A 25,693-nucleotide genomic window follows, 5' to 3' on the forward strand; every position below is an offset into this window, starting at 1 on the left:
CTTGAAGATACTCACTCAACATATTTGGTCCAAGGCGGAGGGTCGTGCTGGGCCATGAACACACAGTTGGTCAGGATGGTACACATGATGAGCATGCTGAAGAGCGTGGCACCAGAGTCAAGGAAGCCACGGGAGGACCTACTGACAAGTGCATATTAGGGACCCACAGAGCAAGCCCTGGGAGGGTGTCACCCACAGACAGACATGGAAGGGACAAGACACCATGGGAAAACTAGCCCTCAAGCCACAGAAGGGGCCCCCACAGAAAGCCATGGGAGGGACTGTAGGAAGCCATAGAGATGCCATCCACAAATCTACAGAGGGAGCCCAAAGAAAGCTGTGGGAGGGGCCTATCAGAAACCCACGGGAGGGGTCAGCCAAGCCGCCATAGCCGCTGAGGGGCTGGCCTGGTGGTGTCATGGCCAGGCTAGGGCTTTGACTCTTCTGGACCCAGCCCTCTACAGAGCAGTCTGGTCTCTGTCCCCTCCGGGGCGGTTGCTGCGAGAGTCCGCCCTTTTCCATAGCAGGCACCAGACAAACTGGAGAGCACATCCTCCACAGGGCTCTCTGTGGGGCCCCGCATGGAGTGAAGGGACACCCCAGACCCTAGGGTTGACTCCTGTCCCAAGTCACATGGGAGGGAGACACGCTTTACACCCTTTTTAGCCCGTGGCTCCTCACAAATGAGAATCATCTGTCCTTTTGCTAGAAAGGGGCCTCTGCAAACACTAGCACTGTGTCCTGGTTACCTTTGTGGGGCCTCAGGTATTATCTAACCCCCCCACCCTGGCTGTGTGTCCTAGCTGTTGCTTCAGGCTGGATAAAGCTCTGTCTGACTTCTGCAAGTTAGAGGAACAAGGATCAGACCCTGAGCCTCAGAGGGGAGGGCACCCCAGGAGCCTGGCTGCACCCACAGATCCCCTCCCTACCCTGGAGAGAGGCTACACGGACCACTTCCTATGGTTGCCTCCAGGCTCGGGACACCACAGCCCAGGCTCAGCCCTGAGCACAGCTGCCAAACGGAGACTCCCAAATGTAGCCCCAGCCTGACCCCAGGCTGGCACTAAGCCGTGTATTGCTCTGAATGGGGTGTGTATGCGTGGGGATCCAGCCAGGTGAGTGCTCCTTCTACCCCCAGGCTTCCAGAAAACTCAGTTAATTAGAAAAGCAGCCTCCTGTTTACAATTCTCTCGTTTCTCATGAAAAATGAGAAGTGATCAGGCCCCTTTATCAACTCAGGGCTAGCCTACCAGACTACTAATCATCCAGGGAGGGCAACTCTCCAGGCCCTGGGGTCCTTACCTCGGTGTGGTACACAGCTGTGGTTAGGGCCACTGTCATGGTTAGCTTTAACTGCCAACTTGACACAGCCGAGCCATAAGAGGAAAGCCTCAATTGAGGAACTGCCAAGATCGGACTGACCTATGGGCATGTCTGTGGAGGACTGTCTTGATGGATCAGTGATGTAGGAGGGCCCAGCTCACTGTGGGCGCAGCACCCCAGGGGAAGACGGTGGTCCTGAGTTATATAAGGAGTCTGACTAAGCAAAAGTCTGTCTGCAAACCAGCAGGCAGCATCCTCCGCGGTCTCGGCCTTACGCGCCTGCCCTGGCTTCCCTCAGTGATGGACTGTGGTGCACAGACTGAAATAAACCACCCCCCCACCCTGCTTTTGGTCGGTGTTTCATCACAGCAACAGACACCGAACCAGAACGGTTGCCATGCCAGGCCTATCTTCCTGTCTGTCAGGGTTCAGACACTCATCAACACCCCATCCCTATCTCTGACACATCTCCACACCCAGGCTCTGTGATGAAACTTCTCTCACTGGGTGAACCATTCACAAGCCCCTCAACCAGCTTCATCCATTTCCAAGGGTTCACTGCCGAACTGCAGGAATCTCAGAACATTCTTAAGTACATATGGGGATGGTGCCAATGGCAGATGTCCAATGAGTCCCTCCTAGGAGCCAGGTTCTGTCTGTGAACCGACCTGACTCCTAATAACCCTAAGAGGTGAGAACTTTGCCTCCATCTAAAGAGCTAAGAAAACTGATCACAAAATGGTCAAGTTGAAGGTCACTGCAGCAGGCAGGCTACTGCCCCAGAGATGCCCATTCCCGAATCCCTAGCAACCATCTCTCTGTTTATTTAGATGTGATAAGGCATTGCAGATGTGATTCTGTTAAGAACTTGAGGTGGGAAGCACTGTTTTCCCGGATTATCCAGTTAGGGTCAATGCCATCACAGGGTCTCTATGACAGAGGGGCAGGTGAGTCTGAGGCTCCTGACTGGTCAATGCTTGCTTACAGACAGAAGATCATGAGCTCAGGGATGTGGAACAGGCCAGGAAAAAGAAAAATCTAGAAAACTATCTCACCCCTAGAGCTCCAAAAAGTAACAAAGTCCTGCTGGTACCTTGATTTCCACCCAGCGAGACCCTCCATGGTAAAATGCCATGTGCTCTGTGATGCTAGCGTGTCTGTGACCATGCATCTCAGGGGCACCCGGAGTTCCCGCGGGAACCCTGATGGAGGATGGAGCTGGCCCCATCCACACCACATCCCGGGTTCAGGAGCCAACGGTCACAGACTTGCTGCAGGAGGAATTCAGCTGCCCTCTGGTCCACTCTCCTGCCTCCAGAATGGAGGACTTCATGTTAGTTACAGCCCTCAAGCCTCACCTGACGACAAGTATGCCATTCCTTACCTGCCCCCCGTGGTGCTGCACAAAAATCAAACCAGGTGATGGGCTCTTTTAAGTGGCAGGAGAGTGCCGCACAGGAGGAGCAAGGAAATGATGTTATTCTATGTGTGCATATCTGTGTGATGGTGTACATGTACACGTGCGTATGATGCTGCACACATATCTGTGTGATAGTGTACATGTACATGTGTGTATGATGCACACATATCTGTGTGATGGTGTGCATGTACATGTGTGTATGATGCATGTAAACTAGGGGATAATCTTGGGTGTTGTTCCTCGGATACCATTCACCTTTTCTTGTTGAGAAAGACTCTCCCACTGGCCTGGAGCTTGCCAGGTAGACTAGGCTGGATGACCACAGCTCCAGCAATCTGCCTGTCTCTGCTTCCTTAGTGCTGGGATGACAAACCTTTTTACACGGATTCTGAAGATTAAGCTCAGGTCCCCAAGCTTGAAAGGCAACTACTTTTCCAACTGGGTCATCTCTGCAGCCTTTATGTGTCATTTAAAGAGAAAATTTTTACCTGGCCACGAGTGACATCAGAGATATGTCCTGAAACACTACAAAATTGGACATTCTGCCTCTAGTGGGGCTGAGCAGGAGGGCTCCCTGGAGGAGGCAAGTAAGGCTACTCACGGCTTTTCCAGCAACTGCCAGCCCAGACAGTCCTGGTGAGACGGCATAGATGGAGCCTGTCGACCCTTCCCTGTAGAGTCAGGACTTTTCCACTCTGGGTGGACCAGGCCTCTCTACAGAGAGCGGCTATGTGGACAGGCTGATGTGGACACCCTCAAGGATGTAGCTAGGCAGATGAGCACAAACTGGAACATGAAGATGAGGGAAGTCTGGGGACACTGTCTAAGTTTTCCAGATCCAGTGATGACCTGGGGTGGGGTGAATCAGGCCCCTGTCCTTCCATTTATACCTCAAAATTGTCACCTGGCTTCCTGGCTTTGGGGATGGCTCTGATGCTACTCTCGTCGGTTTTCTGTGTGTGACGAGAGCCATCTCTCCCTACCTAGACCAAGGTCTTAGTCTGCAGGCCTTCTCCCTAAACACTCAGGACCCCAAGGAGCCCAGCATGGGCCAATGCCAGACTTACGAGTCACCCAGATTCCCAGACTGGACACATCTGTTTGTACTGCTTGCTAGTTTCAGGCCAGTATCAAGCTGGTCCTTTGTGTGGGCAGCGGCAAAGGCCAGCTCTACAGGCCTGTGCACAGCGAACGTATTCAGCCCTGCTGTGTCACTGTCCCAAACACCCACTCCTAGCCTCACAATTAAAATGCCAGCAAAGGCTGCCTGCTCCACATCAGAGAATGCCTGACACTCGGGCCACGTAAGTCTTCAGCTCTAGGAGTCAAATCTCCCAAAGTGGAGGGAATTAACCATGGGCAGATACTGTCATGGGTTTGTGCTATTCAATGAACATGCACACATGTACACACATGTGTACGTACACACACACACACACACACACACACACACACACACACACACACTCACTCACTCTTAATTTGATTGCCCATTTGAATCTGGTAGAGAAACGTGGGAGGGTTTTGTGAGCAGATCCTGGGCACTGAGGAAGACAAAATGCTTCTTGGCATGAACATGAGGTCTCTCTGGATGTGACTGCGGTGGAATTCACAGTTCTATTAGTTTCTTTTATTTAATCATGGCAGGGACACATTCTGCAGGATTATAACAAAAACGCATAGGAACAAACCAATTCTACATGCCCATATTTACTTTTCCAGCTATTTCCCAGGGATATACCACAAGCTCAGAATAAAGTTCAGAGCCCAGCAGAATGATGGCACCAGCCTGTCACACCATGAGCCTCAACTGTCACAGAAGACCAGGCTGCATTCTTGCCTCTCTTTAAGTTTGTCTTTGCCCAGCCCGTCCAAAGAGCATCATATACAGTTCTGTACACATACAGATGTAGTGGGTATTTGAAGGATGTGAAAATTTAAGCACAGTACAATTTCACAACTGAAAGCTTAGACTGTTCACCGTGAGCCAGGCATGGTGGTCCATGACTTCCTGGCTCTCCAGACGTGGAGGTCAGAGGACTCTGAGTTCTAGGTCAGCCTGCGCGATACATAGTGAAACCCTCTGCAAGAAGCTAAAAACCCCAACAGAACTGCTTTGTGTTTCACGGCATGGTGGCTCACATGTTTAATCCCAGCGTTGGGGAGACAGAGGCAGGCAGATCTCTCTGAGTTCTAGGTCAGTCTGGTTTACATAGTGAGTCCTGTCTCAAAAAACAAAACAAAACAAACAAACAAACAAAAAACCTGCACTGTGGTTGCTAGTGGGCACAGGCTCAGACCACTTTGGGGGGTGGGGAGGTTGATGGAATCTTCTAGAAGTAGGTAATGGTGATGATTGTTTAGCCTTACAAACACACTGGAAAAAAAAATCACTGAATCACACACTTTAAAATAAAGTGTTTTATAGGCTGGAGAGACGGCTCAATCGTTAAAAGTGTACACTGTTCTTGCAGAGGACCCGAGTCAGTTCTGAGCACTCACACTGGGCAGCTCACAACCATCTGTAACTCCAGGTCCGGGGAGATCTGATATCCGCGCGCGCGCACATGCGCGCGCACACACACACACACACACACACACACACACACACACACACGAGATAGATAGATAGATAGATAGAGAGATAGATAGATAGATAGATAGATAGATGAGAAAGAGAGACAGAGACAGACACAGAGACACACAGAGAGAAACAGAGACAGAAACAGAGAGACAGAGACAGAAACAGAAACAGAGAGAGACCCAGGGACAGAGAGAATTATAAAAATAATAAAAATATATCTAAAATGTTTTATGATATGTGAAGTAGATCGCAACTTTTCAGAAGGAGTCAGAGGGGAGCATGTGGATTCCTGGGTCTTTAGCTGGTGGTTCTGATCTAGAACAGCCTAGAAGTTTAAACAAACTTCCTGGGTGACATGAAGTGGAACAATTAAACGCAGATTCTGAGGTGGGTCCCAGGGTTCTGCAAAATCCTAGTGATGCTGAAAGGCCTGGTGGGTACACCATCACTCTGAAGGGACCGAGGGGACTGAGGGGATTGGGAGGTGGGCTTCCAAACGCCACAGATCTCCACAGATCTCAGCCGCTTCTTCCACTAGGTGGTGCTGTCACGGATTATTATCTCAGTCCCAGGTAATGGAGTACTTACTACAGCAGCCCCAGAACCTAGGGTAGGGCTGCTCACACACGGATCACTTCCCTGGGGTGGCTGCCTTGGGGAAAGCTGGTCTTGTCAGACAGGACCAGCAACTCACAGCACCAGAGTCTCCACTCAACGCACCCTGTGGCTGGGCTGAGCACCCCAATGTCCCCACTTTGCTCTTCATCTGCTTTCCGATCTCTCATATGCCCTAGCAAGTCCCAGCCCAGTGACTGGAGAGAGCCATGGGACCCGAGCTGCCTCCCTGGAGATTTTTGTGGCTGCCAAACACTGTTGGGTTGGTTAGCTACCTGGAGAAGCAGCCCCCAGTGAGCTCGGAGGATGCTTTCGGGGTGGCCACACCCCTACAGAGGGCTAGAGACCAGCCCTAGCACTAAGGAAACGGTTTTTCCTCTTCCTTCAGCTCTCTTCTTCCAACAAAGCAGTGAGCACACTCACTTAGCTCTTAGGGAGCTCTCTTAAGGGGAAATGCCCATTCAGAGTCGGGGCAGAGGTGGCTGGGGAGGACTTGGGGAGCTCTGCCCAGCCAGCTCACTATCCCCACAACTGGTCCTAAGCATCATCTGGAGCTCAGAAATGCAACTGAGATTCAGAACGGCACTTCCAGGCCTTGGAGTTGGCTCAGTGGGTAAGGATGTCAAGCCTGACAAGCAGAGTTAGATTTCCTACATCCACATGGCGGAAAGAGGAGACTGACTTCTGCCCGGACCTACACACACACACACACACACACACACACACACACACACACACACACACACGCCGTGGCGTGTGCATGCTTCCCCCAACATCACAAGTAAATACATAAATGTAATGAATAATAATAAAATTAACAGTGGCAACGACAGAAAGCCAAAACCAACCAACCAAACAATGGGGCTGCCCTACAGGCACGCCCTCATCCGAGTCACCAGTGGCCATGGAAAGGGCTTCCCAGGTCCTCATGGTGAAATGTGAATGTCTCTGCCTTGGTGGACGGCACCGTCCCTCTCTGAGACTCCTCAAACCCCTTCCTCCGAAATCCAGGGAAGACTGAGCCGTGGGCTGGCTCCATGCAAAGGCACCTGCTGTCAAGCCTGGCCACCCACGTTTGATCCCTGGAACCCGCAATGTGGAAGGAGACAACTAACTCCTGCAGTCTGTTCTCTGACCTCACATTCCCCGTACACGTGAAAACACAAAAGGTAAATAAACATTCTTATACATGAAGTCCAGGGAAGGGTGCCCCCTCCAGCCGCTGCCTGAACTAGGACCCCCGAAGCGGGTTTGGCACTCCTTGTCCCACGGCTTCATTCCAATAGCTGTCTGCAGGCGGGAAGCATTTCCAGGCTGCAGTTTATGTAATTGGACGCTAACCAGAGTTCTTTGAGAAGCTCTCAAACTGCAAACATTTTGTCAACACCTGGTTCAGAAGCAAGCACTGTCTCCTTCGAAAGATGTCCACGTGAGAAAAAAAAAAAAACAAAAACCGGAGGCCTTTTTACCAAGGGATGGCTTTTCCCTGGCTGAGCCTCTGTGCAAGGGGTAGCAGGAGGTGGGGGTGCCCAGGAGTGTGGGGGGGTGGGGACATTTGGAGTCATTAGAGACAGGGTAATGGTAGGGTCTATAAGAAGTCCCATAAAAGACCACTAATCGTGTATGTAACCAGCAAGAGTGTTTACTAAAAAAAAAAAAAAAAATCCCAGCATCCTGGGGTCAAACCATCTGACAAAGTGGCAAAATGGTGGACCCCGAGAGAAGCTCCTTTCAGCAGGATTAGGGGATTCCAGCTGTGGCCAAGTGTACCTGGAAGTGGTTGTGTACAGACTCTCACTGGTACAGCAATCATTTTATGACTGGTTCATGACATCTGGTCAGCAACTGTGGTTGCAGCGTCAGGGGTCTGTCTGACTGAAAATAGCAAGAACAGCTCCTGCGTTCGGCCGGGTAGGATCCTGATTGGCTGCCAGACTGGACATACTTCCTGAGGGTCTGATGGAAGCCAAATATGAGTCAACATAGGATGGTGGGGGAATATGGGGCAAAGGTCTTAGCAAACTGGCCCCTGGAAACAAAACAAAACAACCCAACCAACTGGCCCTGCTGGGTTCAGTCCCGTTCCAACAGGGCCGGCCACATCAGGGAATGCTGAGGACACCATCTCTCTGGACTCCGACTGCTGCTTCAGGGCTATTTTTCCTCTTGAAGCAGAGGGGATGTAAGGGCTTCTCAAACTTCCCTACACCCCGGGACTCCCTAGGGTCTTGTTAAAGAGCAGGGACTGTCTAGGGTGATGGCCAGGGTTCTAGTTTTCTAATCAGCTGCTGGTGATGACCATGCTGCTTGTCCCAGGAGCAGTGAGGGGACTCAGCACCACCCTCCCCTGAGCACAGCACCTGTGCATTACCTGGGACAGATGCAGACAACAGGGATTAACAGCAAAGGATATGAATGTACCAGAATCTTCACAGCCGCTCTGCGCACGGGGTGGAAAGGGCTGAGGATGTACAAGGCATTGGTAGCACTGAACCGGAAGATGGTTTTGCCCTTATTCAGCACGATGAAGGTCTGTGGACACAGAGAGACAGCTGTCATCGTGGAGCCCTCCGGCCACGGCTAAGGAGTGGGGGGAGGAGTACAGTCCCTTTACTGTGGACCCCCATGTCTGGGCCATGAGTGAAGAGGGGAGAGGGGGAAGTCTGGGTGATGCCAGGTTGGTTGAGATTCACTTCAGTTTCAGGACTACCATCTCAACAAGGGGCCTTTCAGCTGGGTGTGGTGGCACATGCCTATAATCACAGCCCCTGGAAGGCTGAGGCAAGAAAATTCCCCTGTTCCATGCCAGCCTCTTCCACAGCCAAAGCTGGTAAGGCTCAGGGATGCCTCCTCCTTACCCTTCCCCCACACCGCACAGAACTCTAGCAGAGAGGCCTGCCCAGAGCTCGGTCAGCAGAGACATACAGGTGAGGAGGGAAGGCAGCTAAAGAGTCATCTGGGCTTTCCCTAGGACCCAGTCTGCCTGAGGTCAGGCAAAGGTCAACCTCCTACTTACACACAACCTAGTGTCTCCTTCTTGTAGGGTTATGAGCAGCCCAGGGTGGCCCGGGCTTCGAGGTTTCTAGAAGATACCTGTCTATGTGGCCTAATGGGGTGGGGCGGCTGTGAGAGCCTGCAGAGTGAAAGCTGGAGCCAAAGGCAGCCAGTATGCCAGAAGCATGACGAGCAGGGATGAGATTGCTCACCTCCATGGGCTGAGTGGATGGGACAAAGCTCTATTATCTGGGCTAGTGGGACAAGGTGAGCAGATTAGAGCCAGAAGTTCCATGAGGGTGCCTCCCTCCCTCAGCCAAGGTCAGCAAGGGACACAGGATGGAGTCTAGGGTACTAGCAAACCTCTGATCAAACATTCTCAGATACACAGAGACAAAAGAAGATGGTGTCCTTGGCTTCACCCACACACACTGCTGGGGGTGAGGGGCTCCAGAGGCTCGAAGCCCACCCGAGCTGGACTCCATCCTTAGGTTCACCTACTGTCCCTCTACTGGTCTAATCTGACTCCAACCTAATCCTTTCTGTTCCTCTCACAGTGACCTAGACTCTCTCTCAGCCATGTCCCTAACCCCAATCCCAACTCTTCTGTCAACTCTGTCTGATTATGACCTAAGCCTACCCACTCACTCACCCAAATTCTACCTTTTGGCCTAATAACCCTGACCCTACTCCAGTCATTTGAACCAGCGAGCTCTGGAAGCCCCAGAGTAGGTCCAGGTCAGCTTTCCTGACTGTACAGACTGAGTGTGTGTGGGTCCCTTCACAGCCACAGCTGATCACACATGGACCCGCAGATGTGAGCACACACGCAGACATGCACGCTCTTCGTCTCCCAAACACTATCTCAAACCATGGTGACAGACACACAGACACATTACACAGGTCCTCACACTGACTACAGTTATCTTTCTGGCTCCACAGGTGTTGCTCTACCCTTAGCTTGGAGCTGGCCACAGTAACCCTAAGAGCCTCCTCGGTCTCTGGTGCCTGGCCTTTAGGAAAGGCCTTCCTCCCGATTCTAGCCCCCACAGTTAGGCCCAGAAGTGCGGACAGTTGGGTGGGCACCCTCTGCCTCTGTAGGAGCCCTATATGTCTGTCATCTTGTTTGGTGAAAGATGGTGACCTGTGGTCTGAAGAGGAGTCCAGGGCAGGGCCTTGGGAGAAACAACACTCCCTTCCCTCTCCCCCACCATTCCAGGCCTCACCAGTCATGGCCTCCTCTTCCCTCTCAGCCTTCCCATGCCCTCTGTGGTTCAGGGAAGGCCATAAGGCCCAGGAGACAACCACTGAGGCTCAGCTTGAACCAGCTGGCTCTGATGCTGCTGCTGGCTAATTCGCTGGGCTGCTAGAGGGATGGGAGGCACACATGCCACTTCTACTTAGGAGGGAGACCACTTGGGGATTCATTCCAAGTGCCCACGCGTCTGGGGACAGGAAGGAATCCCCTAGAGGTATATACCAAAGCACTCCACAAGAAGGCAAGAGTTCAGTGGTCCTCCCACCCCCAAGTTAGGGGCCCAAACACCATTATTTATGTCTTTATTCCAGAACTCCAAAATTAAGGTGACTGGAATACAGATCAGTGGTGAGTCACTCCCCCAAAGCCCAGGGGAGCCAGCCCCACACAGAACTCCACAGAAGCAGAGCCCCATCTGCCTGCTGCCTTCGTAGGCGCTACCTAGGAGGGTGAGGAGCGTGCTGAGGGGGTGGCAGTCACCTTCTGGGTACTATAGAAAGGGTCCAGGTCTTCCAGAGGCTCCCCAATGAGTTCTCGGGGTGGGTTGCCATAGAGATCTGGCAGCTTTTTTGAGGCCTGTAGGTCCAGCTGGGGCCGAGGAGCCTCCTCTTCTGGCAGGCCCTCACGACTCTCCTGTGATGTGGCCGAACCTCGGGCTTGCTTTTCCGCCATTCGCTTCTCGATGGCCGCCAGGGACTCCCGGGTGAACCTACGGAAGCTGCTGGTGCCCCGAGGTAACAGGAAGTTTGCCATCTTCTCATCCTGCTTCTGGGGGCACAGGCTCTCCTCAGGCTGCCTGGGGGGAAGCTGGAAGACACAGACACGTGTGTGATGGGGTGCCACAGACAGAGGGCAGGGTGGTGGGCTAGCTGTGCTACTGCAGAAAAGGACATAATTTGCAAATGTGTACAGGGTCCCCAGCTGCCGATCACTGAACAGGCACACATGATTGACAGTGGCTGGGGTAAACACCTGTGCTCTCCACTGTGTGTGAGGAATAGTACTGAAGTGGCTCCCCACTCCTGCCCCAGTGTGTGTGTGTGTCTGCACACCAGTGGTCAAGGGAAAGTGTGCCATCAAGATAGCACATTTACCCTTCTCACTCCACACCAAAGAAAACATTTCAGCTGTCCCCTTTCAAGACATGTCCATCCACAACGGCTCCCTAGGCTCCACGGGACAGGGATGGACAGAGAGGCCATCTGTTTTATCCCAGACCTTGTCAGAATGGGTCTTCTGCTCCCCAATGAAAGGTGAAACATGCATATGTCAGGAGTTGGCCCTGGATGGGACCAGGTCCTATCCCTCCTCTCCAGGGAACATTCCCAGACTGAGTGCTGTCCAGTTCCCACGGTCCCCATGCTCTCACGTGACAGGTGGCACACATCAAGCCTGGGCGTAGGAGGTGGCAACTGAGAGGACATCAGTGTTTGCCCCAAGGGACCGAGGAAAACCCTGTGGGTTTTCAGAAACAGCTGGGCAGCAACACAGGAGTTGGCATCCAGATGTTGGCACTCACGTGTGCACAGCTATGCCCACCTCCTGATGAGGATCTCATGGGAATCCCCTGGGTGCAGCGACATCCCTAACTAGACTGATTCTAAAGATGGGAAATGTGACGGGGTGCCTCTGGCTCATCACACTGCCCCGTCTTCCCCCACCAGAGAGGACAAACAAAAGCTGATCCCAAGGGGCCAGCAGCACCGGAAGACAGTGACCACTGCTGAAGAGGACATCCAACAGGCACATGTGTGTGACGTCAAACCGGGAAAATGTGGCCCCTGGTGGCCTCAAAAGATTCAGAACCTGGTGCAAACACACTCTATGTATGACAGCTAGGCAGGAGAATGCATTCCTGACTGGCTCACCAAAACAGGATGTGGCCAGAGGGCTCCTGACTCTGACACCAAGCCGGCCGCACAGCTAATCACCACATCAAACCCGGGAACGGCTGGGCACCAGCTCAAGGCGGCAGACCGGACACCTGCTGGAGATCCCTGCCAGGGACACACTCCCTTCCTGTCAGCCAAGGGCTCTGCCCTGATCTCACTCCCGTGGAGCATGTCATGAATGACCCTATAAGCTGCTGTGGCACCCAACCCAGCACATGCCCAACCAGGACCCAGATTCAGGTGCCCTGAGCACCACGGATGCAGGCATTCCGCCAGGTGGCAGGTAAAAAGTGAGCGGATGTTGCCGGGCGGTGGTGGCGCACGCCTTTAATCCCAGCACTCAGGAGGCAGAGGCAGGCGGATCTCTGTGAGTTCGAGGCCAGCCTGGGCTACAGCGCGAGATCCAGGAAAGGCGCAAAGCTACACAGAGAAACCCTGTCTCGAAAAACCAAAAAAAAAAAAAAAAGTGAGCGGATGCAACATAGCCTCAAAGGCACCTCCAGAGCTGCTGAGATAGTTTAGCGGGTAAAGGCCCTCACTGTCAAGCCCGACGGACCTGAGTTCGATCCTTGGACCCCCATAAGATTGGTGGAAACAGCTGACTCCTGGTGGATGCTCTGTGACCTCCACGTTTGTTGTGGCAACACATGCACATGTGAGGGGGGAGGGGGAGGGAGCGTGCACATGAGAATATAAATGTAATAAAATTAAAAAATATAGAGAGGGCACCTCTAGGGAATGGGGGCACGGCTCAGTTGGTAAAGTGTTTGCCGTAAGAGCGTGAAGATCTCTGTTTGGTCCCTAGTATCCACATGAAAAGCTGTGTGAGAGAGTGCCTGCTTGTGATTTCAGTGCCAGGGAGGCGCAGACAGGAGGCATCCTGGAGTTGGCTGGGCCATCAGCCTAGCCCAGGTCCTAGTGAGAAATCCCAGTTCAGAAAACAAGTTGGACACCCCCTGAAAAATGGCACGTCAAGTTGATCTTTGGCCTTCACATGCTAGCACATACGTGCTCCTGCACTGGGATGAACACACACACACACACACACACACACACACACACACACGTGGGAGAGAGTGCATCTGTGCATGTGTGTGTGTGCAAGAATGTGTGTGGTGTGTGTGTGTGTGTGTGTGTGTGTGTGTGTGTGTGTGTGTGTGTGTGTGTGCAAGCATGCGTGTGGACACCTGGGCAAGCACAGAACGAAATGAGTGTCGCAGAAGTAGCGAGACAGAGGTTCCCTTTACAGCTTCCCATCGGTCTGAAGCTTCTTGTTGGATTGACGTGAAGTTAAAGGACCATCTTCGTTAAAAATAGCAGTGAGAGAGTAAGTCCCCACTTCATAAAAGCCTTTCCCTGTCTAGCCTCCACCTCTAACCGAGCAGGCGGCCTCTATCTCCAACACTTATCACCAAACGTGAATGGTGATTTTTCTTCCCCCTAGCTGAGGAGAATTTGGGTCATTCTAAACTTCCTTTGCACCTTCCCCCATGGCTGGCATCCACTATGATGAGCTTGCAAAAACAATAAAATCATTATTCATTTCATGTTGGAAACCGAGAGCCTAGCTGGGGGGACAGTGGGACAGCCCTCTCCACGGGGAGCAATTGCTCCTTCTGTAAACTGGGAAGCTACCCCTTAGCTTGGATTATTTGCTAAAAATAGCGTCCTCTGGATCACGGTATCCATCTGTGTCCACATGCCTGCAAGGGTTCTAGAGACACGTGGATGCCCAGGATGTACACACGCTGGCAGAAGCGTGTGTGTACAAGCCCGCACCTGCACATGCATCTGTCTCTGTAAAGATGTGTTTGCACTTTGTATTGAAATAAAGGATTCATGCAGACAGATGCCAGGGAGTCCACAGGTGGGGGAATTCTCACAAGCTGAACCTCCGTGGTAACCAGCACCCAGATGGAGAAACAGCCCACCATCACTCTCTTGTGCCCCTCCAAACACCAACATCAAGGGTAGCCACTCACTCCCTGACTAAGGGTGTGGGGGAGTTTTGTCTGTTTATAGAGTTTGGGGGTTCTTGGAGGGACCGGGAAATGATTTGGGGGGGGGAGAGATGATATCTCCTCATGAACTCAGTGAAGTATTTCCTTCATCTGTGAAGGGAACATTAACATCCATGACCCAAAGACTCGGTCTCACAACCCTGTCCCATCACGGCGGCTGTGGTTACCTCAGATATTATCACTGCCCACAATTTCAATGTCATAGTACTTCCAATTCCTGCTTGATCCCATTTAAAACATTAGAGAGGCCCACACACCATTGAAGATAGTGTTTTAAGTGTCCCAGCAGCTCTATTCAATACAACAGAGTTCCCTTTTAATGCTACATACTTTGTCTCGAAAACTGTGATTCCAAGATGGGCCTCTCCCAGTGGGGAGAGAACTCCAAGACTCCGGTTCAGTCCCTGTTTAGTTACTGACCCACCCTGGGGTCCATCTTCTTTAGCTGTGGGCAGGAGGACCCTCTGAGTGCCTCCTGGAGTTCCTGGATGCCTTTCCCATGATCCACCACGGTGGGTGTCAGTCTCTCCCTGGCTCCCTGGGACTTTGGAGCATCCCTGGTCAGGGCTGGAGACCAGGCACTGCTGACTCTTCAAGGGAGAAGCCTAGCCTGGGGACCCTAGCCTGCCCTGCCCTCAAACCTGCCAGATTCCATTCTGAGTCCTGCTGGGTTCAATAGTGAGAGACAGAGAACTTTGGGGGAGCCAGGGAACCTCAAGAACAGCCCAAGGTTAGAGGGCCATAGGTTACCAAGTCCAAGCACCGCCACACCCTTTTGCCTCCACCCCAAGTCCAGCCAAGTGACAGGGTTTTGGGTCCCAAGGAGGGTTAGCACCCACACCCTGGGGAGGCCCTGGCACCAGAGGCCTGTCTGAACTAGATTCCAGATGAAGCCTAGCTGCCTCCCAGCAATAGGGCAGCCTCAGGTTCCAATGTAAACCTGCCTAGAGTGGCCTTTGTGTCTAGGCTACTCCTGGTGGGCGGGCAGGATCGGCTTTCTCTTGTTCTCCTGCCTGCACCTGGCCCTGGCCCCGCCCTTCCTCCAGCAGCTCAGAACCTCCACCCTGCAAGGCCTGGTGGAGCTCAGCTGCAGGATTACAGGCTGCCAGGACGAGGTGGGCTCCAGAGTGGTCTGAGGGTGCCCAGGGTGTGGAGGCAGAAGAAAATACAGTGGAGCAAGCCTCTATCTTCCAGCTCCCTAAGCTGGGAGGCTATGGCGGGTTTGGTTCCAAGGTGACAGTCCCCACAGCACAGCAGGCAAGGTCAGCATGCCACTCCCCTGCTCCAGAGCAGCTTCCCCACTGTGGGCAGCTGCCCTGGGGTTGCTTCTTCTAGCTGACCCCTCTGCCTGGGGCAATCTCCCCTGTCCTGGCAGCCTTCTCTCAGGAGTCCACGCCATCCTAATTACATTCCTCTACCTCAGGTCAGAGGGCACGTGCCTCCCTGTGACCCACCAACTGTGGTGTTCGTGGGAGCAAACGGTTTGGCCTCCTTCACACTAGCTCATACTGGCACCCTTTCTGGCCATGCGCCCTCCACCTTCACTCTGTGTTTCCTCCTCCATTTCTAACAGCCCAGGACAGGCTCCTAACCACAGCCTGGATTGTTGTGATGGTTAACAGCGTCAACTTGACAGCGTTCAGAATCACCTAGGAGACAAGTCTCTGAGCGTACTTGTGAGGGGTTTTCTAGACTGAGTTCACTGGGGTGGGAAGACCCACCGTGCACGCTGCTGGCACCATTCCACAGGATGACTGAAAAGGAGAAAGGTGAGCGGAGCACCAGCGTCCATCTCTCTCTGTTTCCTGACTGCGGATGTCATGTGACCAGTGACCTCGCTTCTGCCGCCATGTCTTTCCCTCTGTAACAGACTCTATCCCTTGAACTGTGAGCCAGAGTGAGCCCTTCCTTCCTCAGACTGCTTCTTGTTAGGCGCCGATCACAACAGCAGGCATGTTAACCACTACAATGGCCATGTCCCCTCAGTGGTCACGCTCCTCTCCTTCCCAGTCTGTGACAGACATTTCCAAGCACTGCCTGTGTCCTGGGTGACAGTCCTTCCTCCTCTGCACCCCCAGCTGGCTCTTTTCCCTTCTAGACTTCCCTGGCCACTAACAGTCTCTGGGGGTAAATCAGTCCAGTTGAGCCCGGACGTCTCAACTTAGGGCAGGGATAGTAGGTTCTACTCTAACCTGAGGGACAGTAGGGTGGAGATATTGTAGGGGAGTGAACACCATGCCTGCTTGGAGCAGGCTCCCACTGCATGGGCCTTCCTGAGGCTTCCTGAATATATGTGGCTCGTGCCAGTGGCCAAAGATGTCACTGAAATGAACACACATCCTAGCAACCTAGAATGCAGTTGTGGGTACTGTCCCCGTCCTTAGGGTCGGGGACCAATGTCAGGTTGCTTAACTTGTCCTGGTTTGCACAGGACTTCGCTGGCTCTAGCAGGAACTCGTAGGATGCCCACCGCGGGGTGAGGAGGGAGGCAGCCCCTCCCTGCCTACTTCAATCCCAGAGCCTGAAGGCAGGCTCACTCCAGCCTCCTGCCTGAGTCACGTCTGGCATTTTGGTCGCTGTGGAATCAGAGTCTCTGGAACCCAGCATGCAAAGGATATTCTTTGCCATGTAAATTTATGCACAACCCTCTGTGGAAGTGGTTCCCAGGCTTCCTAGGAAATCTCTGCGGCTTCCTCTGCTTTGCACGCCTTTCTCCTGCTTGACAGCCCCATGACCTTTGGCCGGATGACCTACCACCCTGGCACCCATCCTACCTACCCAGGTCCATCTTCCCTGGCCTTGGTACTCCCCTTCTGCCTGTCCCTGGGTGCTAAAGAGGAGGACTATGGGAAGGGTGCCTGTAACCTCAGAGCAGAGACTTGCACCCAGAGAGAAAGAGGCCAGGGCACTTGTGACTTCCTGAACATGTCCCTTGTCTTCCATCAAGCTGATGGTGCGTGCCCAGTGGGATGTCTCCTGCCCACTGGGTGTCACCCCATGACAGTTCCCCACCCAAGACTTGTGGCCCATGCATGCACCAGGCAACTTTGTTCCTTCCTTCAGGAGGACATACTAATAATACCTCAGCTCACTCATTTCGCTAAGTGAGCCAATGAGCAGGCATTAGGCGCCCACTGTATGCATGGTCCTACAAGGATTTCAAAGGGTGCTTCCCTAGATGATGGTTCTCAGGTCAGCTGTGGAGATCAGATGGGAAAAGGCCACAGCAGCACAGACTCCATGCTGACCTGAAAGGACATTTTCCTATCCAGACTTGCTGAGGCTGGTAACGAGAAATGACCGTGTCCAGAGACCCTCCCCCATAGCCATCTCTGCCTCCTCTTCCGTGGCTCCCCACCCTGCACTTCCCTCTCTTAAGAGATTTCCTGTTCTTATATGGAGTGAGGAAGTGATTCCAGCTGTGGCTTGGAAGCCAGCCCATGCAAGTGAACCTGGGCCCCAGTCACTTGCTTGCCAGATGTCCTAGAGTGAGTTAATCTCGGTTTCCCCATCAGTCAACACTTTCCCATGGGGCTAGGAACTGTTCCTGGAGACCAGGCATGTGGTGCATGCCTTTAATTCCAGCACTTGAGAGCAGAGGCAGGTGGATCTCTGTGGGTTTGAGGACAGCCTAGTCTACAAAGGGAGTCCCAGAACAGCCAGGGCTACATAGTGACATAGTGAGACCAAGTCTCAAAAAGTCAAGAGAGAGACAGAGACAGAGACTCAGAGACAGAGAGACAGAGCACTCCTATTTCAGAGGGCTGTTGTGAAGTATGTAAGTGCATTGCTGATACTTTCTGGGTCTCGGCCACTGTACGAACGCAGTGATCACTAGCTGCTGTTGTCACTGTGGGCTCTGTCATTACCAAGTGTCATTTAATCCCAAGGAGCCGTAAGAACGACATCATTGGGCAGTTTTGTCCTGTGAACATCAGCGTGTTTACACATACCTAGATGGTGCAAATCAGTCACTGTTTTCATGCTAAGCGCATACTCTACCATACAATGGTTCCCAGAACAGAACACCCTAAACTCAATGTGGCCTCAGTGCCACATGGATAGGTGACACACACACACCGTGTGAGGCACAAGTATAAAGTAGCACTGCAGAGGTGGTTCAGTGGCTGAGGGCGTGGGCTGTTCTTACCGAGGACCCGAGTTTGGTTCCCAGCACCCATGCTGGGTAGTGTCTCTAACTCCAGCTCTAGGGGATTTGATGATGCCCTCTTCTGGTCTCCATGGGCTCCTGCATGCATGTGTGAACATAACCTCACACAGGCTCATCCCTACACACATGAGTAATAAATTAAAAAAAAAATCTTGACCGTACACAAGCTAGTAACATAGTTGCTTATGTTGCCAAGTATCCCACACTATCCAAAACTGCACATATACTTTATGTCTGCAATATAGGTTTGCTTCCACAGCAACACACACACACACACACACACACACACACACACACACCACACATCACACACACCACACATACACACACACACACCACACACACACACACCACACACATCACACACACCACACATACACACACACACACACACACACACACACACACACACCACACATCACACACACCACACACACCACACACACACACACACACACACACACACCACACATCACACACACCACACACACACACACACACACACACACACACACACACACACACACACACGAGAGGACAGCAGCACACTGTGACATTAGGATGGCTACAGCATCACTAGGTGGTAGGTAGTTTTCAGCTCCTTCCGAATCTCCAGAGACCATGGTCCTCTGTGTGGCCCGTTGTTGTTGGGAACACTGTCACACAGCATGTAACTACATTATTGCTCTCAGGGAGGGCCAGCTCGGTGGGCCTCCTTCCACATCAGACCTCCTTGGCTGTCTGTCTGTCTCTTTCCTTCTAAGTCCTTGGTACACTGAATCCCCCATCACCTGGCAGAGAACTGATTTGCACATACACCTCGGCCCTGGCACTCAGCGTGAGCTCTCGGATCAGGGAGGGACGGACTGGATGGTTGAGGGGATATAAATGAGTGCATAGTCAATGCTGACTAGTCACAAAGCCACACGTTGACTCTGGCCCCTTCCGGGGGTGGACATGGGGCTAAGAGCCACACCAGCATTGTCTCATATCTCTGTGAACCTGGTAGTGTGTGTGTGCATGTGTGCGTGTGTGTGTGTGCATGCGTGCGTGTGTGCGTGTGTGTGTTTGCGTGCGTGCGCGCATGCATGCGTATCTGCGAGTGCTCTTTTGGATTACAGTATTTTATCTTTGCTGCAATCCCAGGAAGGGGGAGGTCTTATCCTTTTTCTTTCTAGGTGAGAAATCTGACACTCAGGGATTAGGAAGCTCCCAACCAGGGCACTATTTGTCTCCGATGTCTGTGGCCAGAGCTGGGAGGAAGGACATGGCTGGCTTGTAAACACCCATCTGAACTGAGTGTGTGTGAAGCGGGGCTGGCTCACCCCAGGAGGCTGGCCTATGCCCACCCCTGGGTAGATGCCGTTGGCACTTCCGCTGACAGAAGCGACTCTCTGGCAGTTTTCCTCTCAGCTCTGGCACTGTCCAACAAAGTCGCCACTCACTTGCTGTGTGTAGCTATAAGGGCTGAGGATAGAGCTACAGTGGACAGACAGGGGCTGCGTGACCCCACTGTGCAGGCTCAGCAGGAAATAAAGAATGCCGACCAGTCCGTTCATCATTTCTAATGTTGATTACAGTTAAATGTATAATATTTAACTTGATAAAATACCCGATCAAAAGAAACATGTTAAAATAACTTATTTTTACCTTTATTTAAAGTGACTGCTAGACCCCCAAACACGTGACTGGCATTTGGGGATCCTGTTCTATTCTGTTGGACACCACTGCTCAGCAAGTAGACTCTACAAGACCCCACCCACTTTGGCATCAGACTCAGGCTGGCCTCTGGAGGTGGGGATGGGGCCATGGGAGGGATTGAAAAAGACTTGTCTTGGTAGAGCAGAAAGTAGCCACCTGGTTTCTGGCAGTGGTTATGGGCGGCCATGGAGGCTAAAGCCACAGGTTGGGATGATGGAGGAGTCAGGGGGAGAGGTCGACAGCATGTTCACACCATGCCTCCCGCCCAGGCAATTATCTGTACAGCCCCAGCTCTCTGGGGCTGCTGCTTGGACAAAGGCTCCATGGGGGTGCCAGCTGGTGCCCTGGCCTCTGCATTCAGAGGTCCTGTTCCCAGATCAAAGGCACATTGACACGTCCTTGCACCCGGGCCTCTACGAACCTGCTCCCTGCTGGCTCCACTCCTTAGAGGCTGCTGCAGAGGTATTAACCCTGCCTAGGCCAACACACAATGAGGAACAGGGCAAGTTTGAGCAACACCGCCCCCCCCCACCTCCAGAAATCTTGGGGAAGTCCTGGCCAAGCACCCCCATCCCTCCTGAGGCGAACGTGCCCACCCCAGCTTCTGGGGATGCCCTCATTTACATACATTAGCATCTCATTTATTCCAGCACCAGGCTAAGTCTGCTGACAGGAAAAGCTGATGAGCTGCAGCTCTGCAGAAGTGAGTCCCAGGCGGGGACAGAACCCGGCTCCTCTTCAAGGCGGCTCTGTCCAGGGCTGGGCGCTGGGGTGGCATCTGGATTATCTGGTCCTACCTGGGATTCACCCGCCCGGCCAAAAACAAACCAAGAGTTCCCCTCCTAACCTTGCCCTTTCCTCTTCCCCCTCCCTCACAGCAAGCATGGGGCTCCTCCATTCCACCAACTGCTTGGCAGTGTCTAGATGCTAGGTCAGGGGAACGTGGAATCCCCAGGATTCCCCCTAAACACACACACACACACACACACACACACACACACACACACACACACTGCAGTACACAGTGAACACAGCACCCTTCCCCCATGCCCAACCGTCCTCCTCAGCTTTTTCAAAGGCCCATGCACACAGGATCTCTAAGGGCCCAACATTGCCCAGCCCTGGATCTCCAGAGCAGGGACAAGGATGCTCTAACATCTCGTGACCACAAAGGGGTGCATATATCCCAGACTCTGCCCTGCTCAGGCTCCAGCAGACCCTCACAGTACACAAGGTGAGAAGATGCCACCAGCATCCTGACTCTGCCTGGTAAGGTTCCTTCCCACTCTTTCTGATACCTTAGCTGAGAAAGCCTTTGCAGGGGAACTATGCATGGATGCCATGGCAACTGAGGCATTTATGAGGCACCTACTGTGTGCATTGAAGAATCTATACATGCCCCCAGAGGAACCTGGGAGGCCTTTCCTCTGAGGTCTTCTGTTGCCCAGAGGGAGATGAACTAACCCAGAGACAATGAATTTATCCCACCAAGGCGTCCAGGATATATTATAACCAAACATGTGACCCTCTTCCTTCCTGCACCTTTCAACTGAAGTAGAATTTAAACTCAAGAAAACACACTCATGAAGTGTGTACAGTTAGGTAAGTACTGACAAATGCGTACACATGGGTAAAGTGCCACCCCAACTAAGATAGCAAACAGTCCCTTCATCCCCTAAAGTCCTTGCTTCTGTCCCTGCCAGTCAACTGCTTAATGCCTACCAGGTAGATTCATTCAGCTTCTTGCAGAACATCACAAATATACGTGGCTGTTTCAGGCAAGCTGCTTCTCATTTGTGGGTAAGAACACTTTGAGCTTCTCCTGCCTAGTGGCTAGAAGTGAGCCATGTGGGCACAAATCCTTAATTCCATCAGAAGGTGCCCGCTCTCTCTGGGGACAGCAGGCTGCAGAGGCTCCTTAGGAGGATTTTTGTCTCCTCGCCTTGGACAGATTCTGAAACGGAAGCTCAGCAATTATACATCTAATCGGCACTCGGGCTCGGTGAGCTAGTGGGGGCTTTCCCTGGGTTTCCAGCGCTGTTGGCAACTAGCTGTCGCTTTATTTAACTGGCAGTCTGTGCTGCATCCGACCCAAGTGCAGTGGTGGGGTGGGCGCTGGGCGCCTGCGCCTTCTGCTCAGATCTCCCTCTGGCTGTGTGGGTTGGTCTCTGTCCCTCAGCCTCCCTGCACTTCCATGCCAACTGGTGACCCGGGGTGGGGTCTTGGAAAGGAATGGGCTGGACTAGGCTTCTTCTGCTTAGTTGGGTAGCCAGAGGGATTTGTCTGGGTTCCTTTCCTGGACCAATGATGCTGGGCTTTAATGCCAAGCAGGAAGGACTGATTGCTGAGGCTGGTCCCTCCCATAGCAGGATACCCCTGTCCTGAGATCAGCTCTCCCACCCAATCTGCCTCAGATGCAGCCTACAAACTGCTCTAGTGCCTCAGCTGTCAGTCAGGCTGCCTCTCCCCACCCGCCCTATGATCTCTTTGAAAGCCACGTCCAAAGCCAGCCCTTCCTCTTCCTGGGACTTCTAAGAATCCATACCTGCCAGAGAGGGGTTTTCTACCTTCCCCATCCAAGATGAACCTCCACTGTTCAGAAAGCACCAGTCAGGACCGAGGTGCTGACTGGCTAAGGCCTCCCTGTGTCCCTGGGTGACCTTGAGACCCCAGGGTAGTCAGTGCTGTCCCTGGCTGCAGGGGTGTGAGAGCAGCCCTTGGTACTCAGTACACAGGGCTTTCTGAGTGGGCAAGAGAACAACCCAGGGCCACATAGACACTGTAAGAACAGCTCCATCCCTGCCTTCAGCAATACCCCTGGGGGGACTCCACTTTCCACTGCTTCCCTGGGAGATTTAATGAGAAGGCACCAAGGAGAGAAAGGACTCAGGCCTAGAGCATAAACACTCTCCCTACCTACCGACCCTGACTACGGACAGGAGACCCGAGCCCAGCCCCACCCTGCAGCCTCAGCCACTGGGCTCCTCCAGGCAGGCTTCCTGTTTTCCACATTGATCAACCCTAGAGAGGGGAGGCTGGACTTCCATTCCCAGCTTGTCTTCTACCAGGTCCTGGGCAGGTCTTTCTGGCCCCGGGGTTGATGTTGGGAGGCTCCAGGGTGCTCAGTGCCTCACCCCTGAGAGTAGAAGACAGACTGAGAAGTGAGCCAAAGAGCCTACATCAAGGCCCCTAAGGTTGTACTGTGATGCCTGTCTCAGAAAGTCTGGGGGTCCCAGGCCCCAGGACCTGACATGGGGTCTCTATAAATAGTGCCAGCACATATTGATCATCTTCAAAAGACACGGTATGTTCTAGACCCACAGGAGAGGAGAGTCGGATCTAAAAATAGCTTCATTCCCAGGAACTGCTGCCAGCGCCAGCCCAAGGAGAGTGGTGTAGGCGCATAGAAGGGGCAGTCCCCTGAGGGGGTGGGGTTAGAGTGGAGGCTCGGTGTCTTTCCATCCCCATCCCATTCCTTCTGCTCCAGGCACAGCGGACATTCACGGAGCTGGTTTCTGCCCCAGGGCCTTTGCACAGACAGTGTCCTCTTCAGGATTCTCTCCTCACACTTTTCCTGTTATTCAGGTCCTAGACCAGCTGCCTGATTCAGCTGTCCCTGGTCAGCTAGGCTACAGGGACTCACCATCTCTCATCAGGAATCCTGCTTCACCCACTCATGGCCCTTGCCACTACCTAAAATTATCTCTGTTTCATGATGCAGTATCTCTCCACTACTATGAAAACTTCACAGGGCAGTTATTATTCCTGTCTTAGACACCTAGAACCTTCCATGGCACAAAATAGATGCTGAATGTTCTTTCCCCCACCCCACCCTCCAGGCTGGGTGCCCCAGTCCCTGAACTCTGTGAGACTAGCCTGGCCATCGGACCTAGGCCATTCCTACAGCTGCCCTGATCCCCCAAATGCCCAGCCTCTGCCACGCCTTCTCTTCTCTCTCTGCCTCCCTGTGGGACTTTGACTGGAACCCCTCTTCTTCAAATTCTGTCACCATGGACATCTGCTCTAGGCAAGCCAGTCGGTCCCCCTGTCTCCCAAGACCGCTTTCTGTATACCCTTTCCTCCTTAGAGAAAGGACTCACTCTCCATGCTGAGGCAGGGATCGGTTCCCGCCATCACCTTCCTTGCAGAGGCTCGCAGGGGCTGTCTTACTCTAGCCTCTCTGACTGGCCCAGTGGGCGAACTGTGCTGCGTGCACCTCACAGGGGCAGCTTTGAGCCACGGACTTCTGGTCCTTTCCTTGAGATCCCCCCCCCCCCCCCCCCCCGTAAGCCCTTGCTCAGGCATGCACCACAGGCCCTCCTAGCCTACAGTATCAGGTTCCACCTAAAGCTAAACTGGACCCCACCCCTCATGCAGTCCCCATCTCTCTCCTACCTCTCCAACCATCAAACCCTCGAAAGTTCCGTCTGCCAGTGCTCCCCACATCATCATCTCCTGCTCATCCCTTAACCCACTCCAAATCAGTCTGCACCCCCAGCGTGTTCATTCAACAGAATCCATCACGCAGGGCACCACATCCCGGGGGCTCAGAGTGCCGTTTCTCTTGCCGAGGTCACTGGCACCCTCACTGTGGCTCAATCTAATGGGCACTTCTCTCTAAATTATTCATTCTTGTTCATCTGTCCATGAACGGTGCGGAAGGTATCTTCTAAAAGTCTCTCAGCAGAAATGGGGGGTTTCCCTTTCCTGGGGGAGGGGCCCTTCCCGCCTCTGGTCAGTGCCACCTGCTCTCCTGGCTTCCCATCCTTCCTTGGCTGCCCAGTGTCTCTGAGCATCTGGCTCCAGACGTGCCCTCTAATATCATCAGAATCACCTGTTTTCAGAAGGAGGGCCGCCTGCTCCACCCCAGAACCAAGCGAATTAGCATGCCCGGGGGTGGAGCTTCAGAGCAGACGTCTTTATGTAAAGCTTCCCAAGTGGTGTTCTGGTGGCCAGCCAGGCAGCCCTGGCTCCAGCGACAGCTACCCTTCTGGACTGCCTACCTCCAGCCCAGGTCTCCTTCTGGAAGCTCCCTTCCTGGATCCTTTCCTCTAATGCCCAACTGGAGTTGTATTGCTCAGATCCACCTATGCCCCCCACTCTGCATCGAGGGTAAGGGAGGGTATCTCCGGGTGCCCTGGAAGGCAGGGATGGCAGAGTGGCAGATTCCTCAGTGGAGGACACTAGGGTGTCACCAGTGGCCCGCTTGGTGACACCCCCTTAGCTGAAGAACTTTCTAAGTCTGCACAGGCTCTGTGCACACCCAGGAGGTGGCACGGCGGACCTCGACTACTTGGGAGAGGTGCGGCCATGACCCGGCGGCCGTTACCCGGCGGCAGTGACCCAGCTGCTGCTCCCTTCCAGGCCTGCAAAATGGTTGTGACTGTGGTCCCCACCTTGGAGCTGACGAGGGATACTTTGGGAGATGAACCCTATGAGCGCCTGGCGTGGTCTGGTCTACCGAAAGCACTCAGTGCCTGTTCGCTATTTTTAGAACCATTACTGAGGATAAATTCCCAATTCCTGAGCAGAGGTTGCAAGCACCCCTGTGACCTCGGCTTTTCCTCACATCGCAGGACCCAACAGATCACTCAACTAACTGCTGTTTTATCCCTCTGTGTTTGTATTGGTTGGTCAATGATGACAAGACTGCACTATCCTCGCCTGGAAAACTCCTATTCATGCTTTAAAACCCAGGTGGAAGTTATCTATGC

At 53.1% G+C, this 25,693-nt stretch overlaps 1 protein-coding gene across 6 annotated transcripts in view; it reads right to left on the reverse strand.

The window, feature by feature from the left end:
* Positions 1-25,693, reverse strand: part of Scn5a (sodium voltage-gated channel alpha subunit 5) — a 99,544-nt gene that overhangs the window by 71,656 nt on the left and 2,195 nt on the right. For all 6 annotated transcript variants that reach the window (XM_052724190.1, XM_052724177.1, XM_052724157.1 and 3 more), the window contains exons 2-4: positions 10,675-11,001; positions 8,356-8,474; positions 16-105 (exon numbers count right to left, since the gene is read on the reverse strand). In XM_052724190.1, the coding sequence (XP_052580150.1) occupies positions 16-105; positions 8,356-8,474; positions 10,675-10,947 (482 nt within the window). In that variant the 5' untranslated portion in view covers positions 10,948-11,001. The remainder of the gene's footprint in view (positions 1-15; positions 106-8,355; positions 8,475-10,674; positions 11,002-25,693) is intronic.

The sequence above is a fragment of the Peromyscus californicus genome, unplaced genomic scaffold, assembly GCF_007827085.1.
Source record: "Peromyscus californicus insignis strain IS unplaced genomic scaffold, ASM782708v3 Scaffold_11__1_contigs__length_118956290, whole genome shotgun sequence".
Lineage (NCBI taxonomy): Eukaryota > Metazoa > Chordata > Mammalia > Rodentia > Cricetidae > Peromyscus > Peromyscus californicus.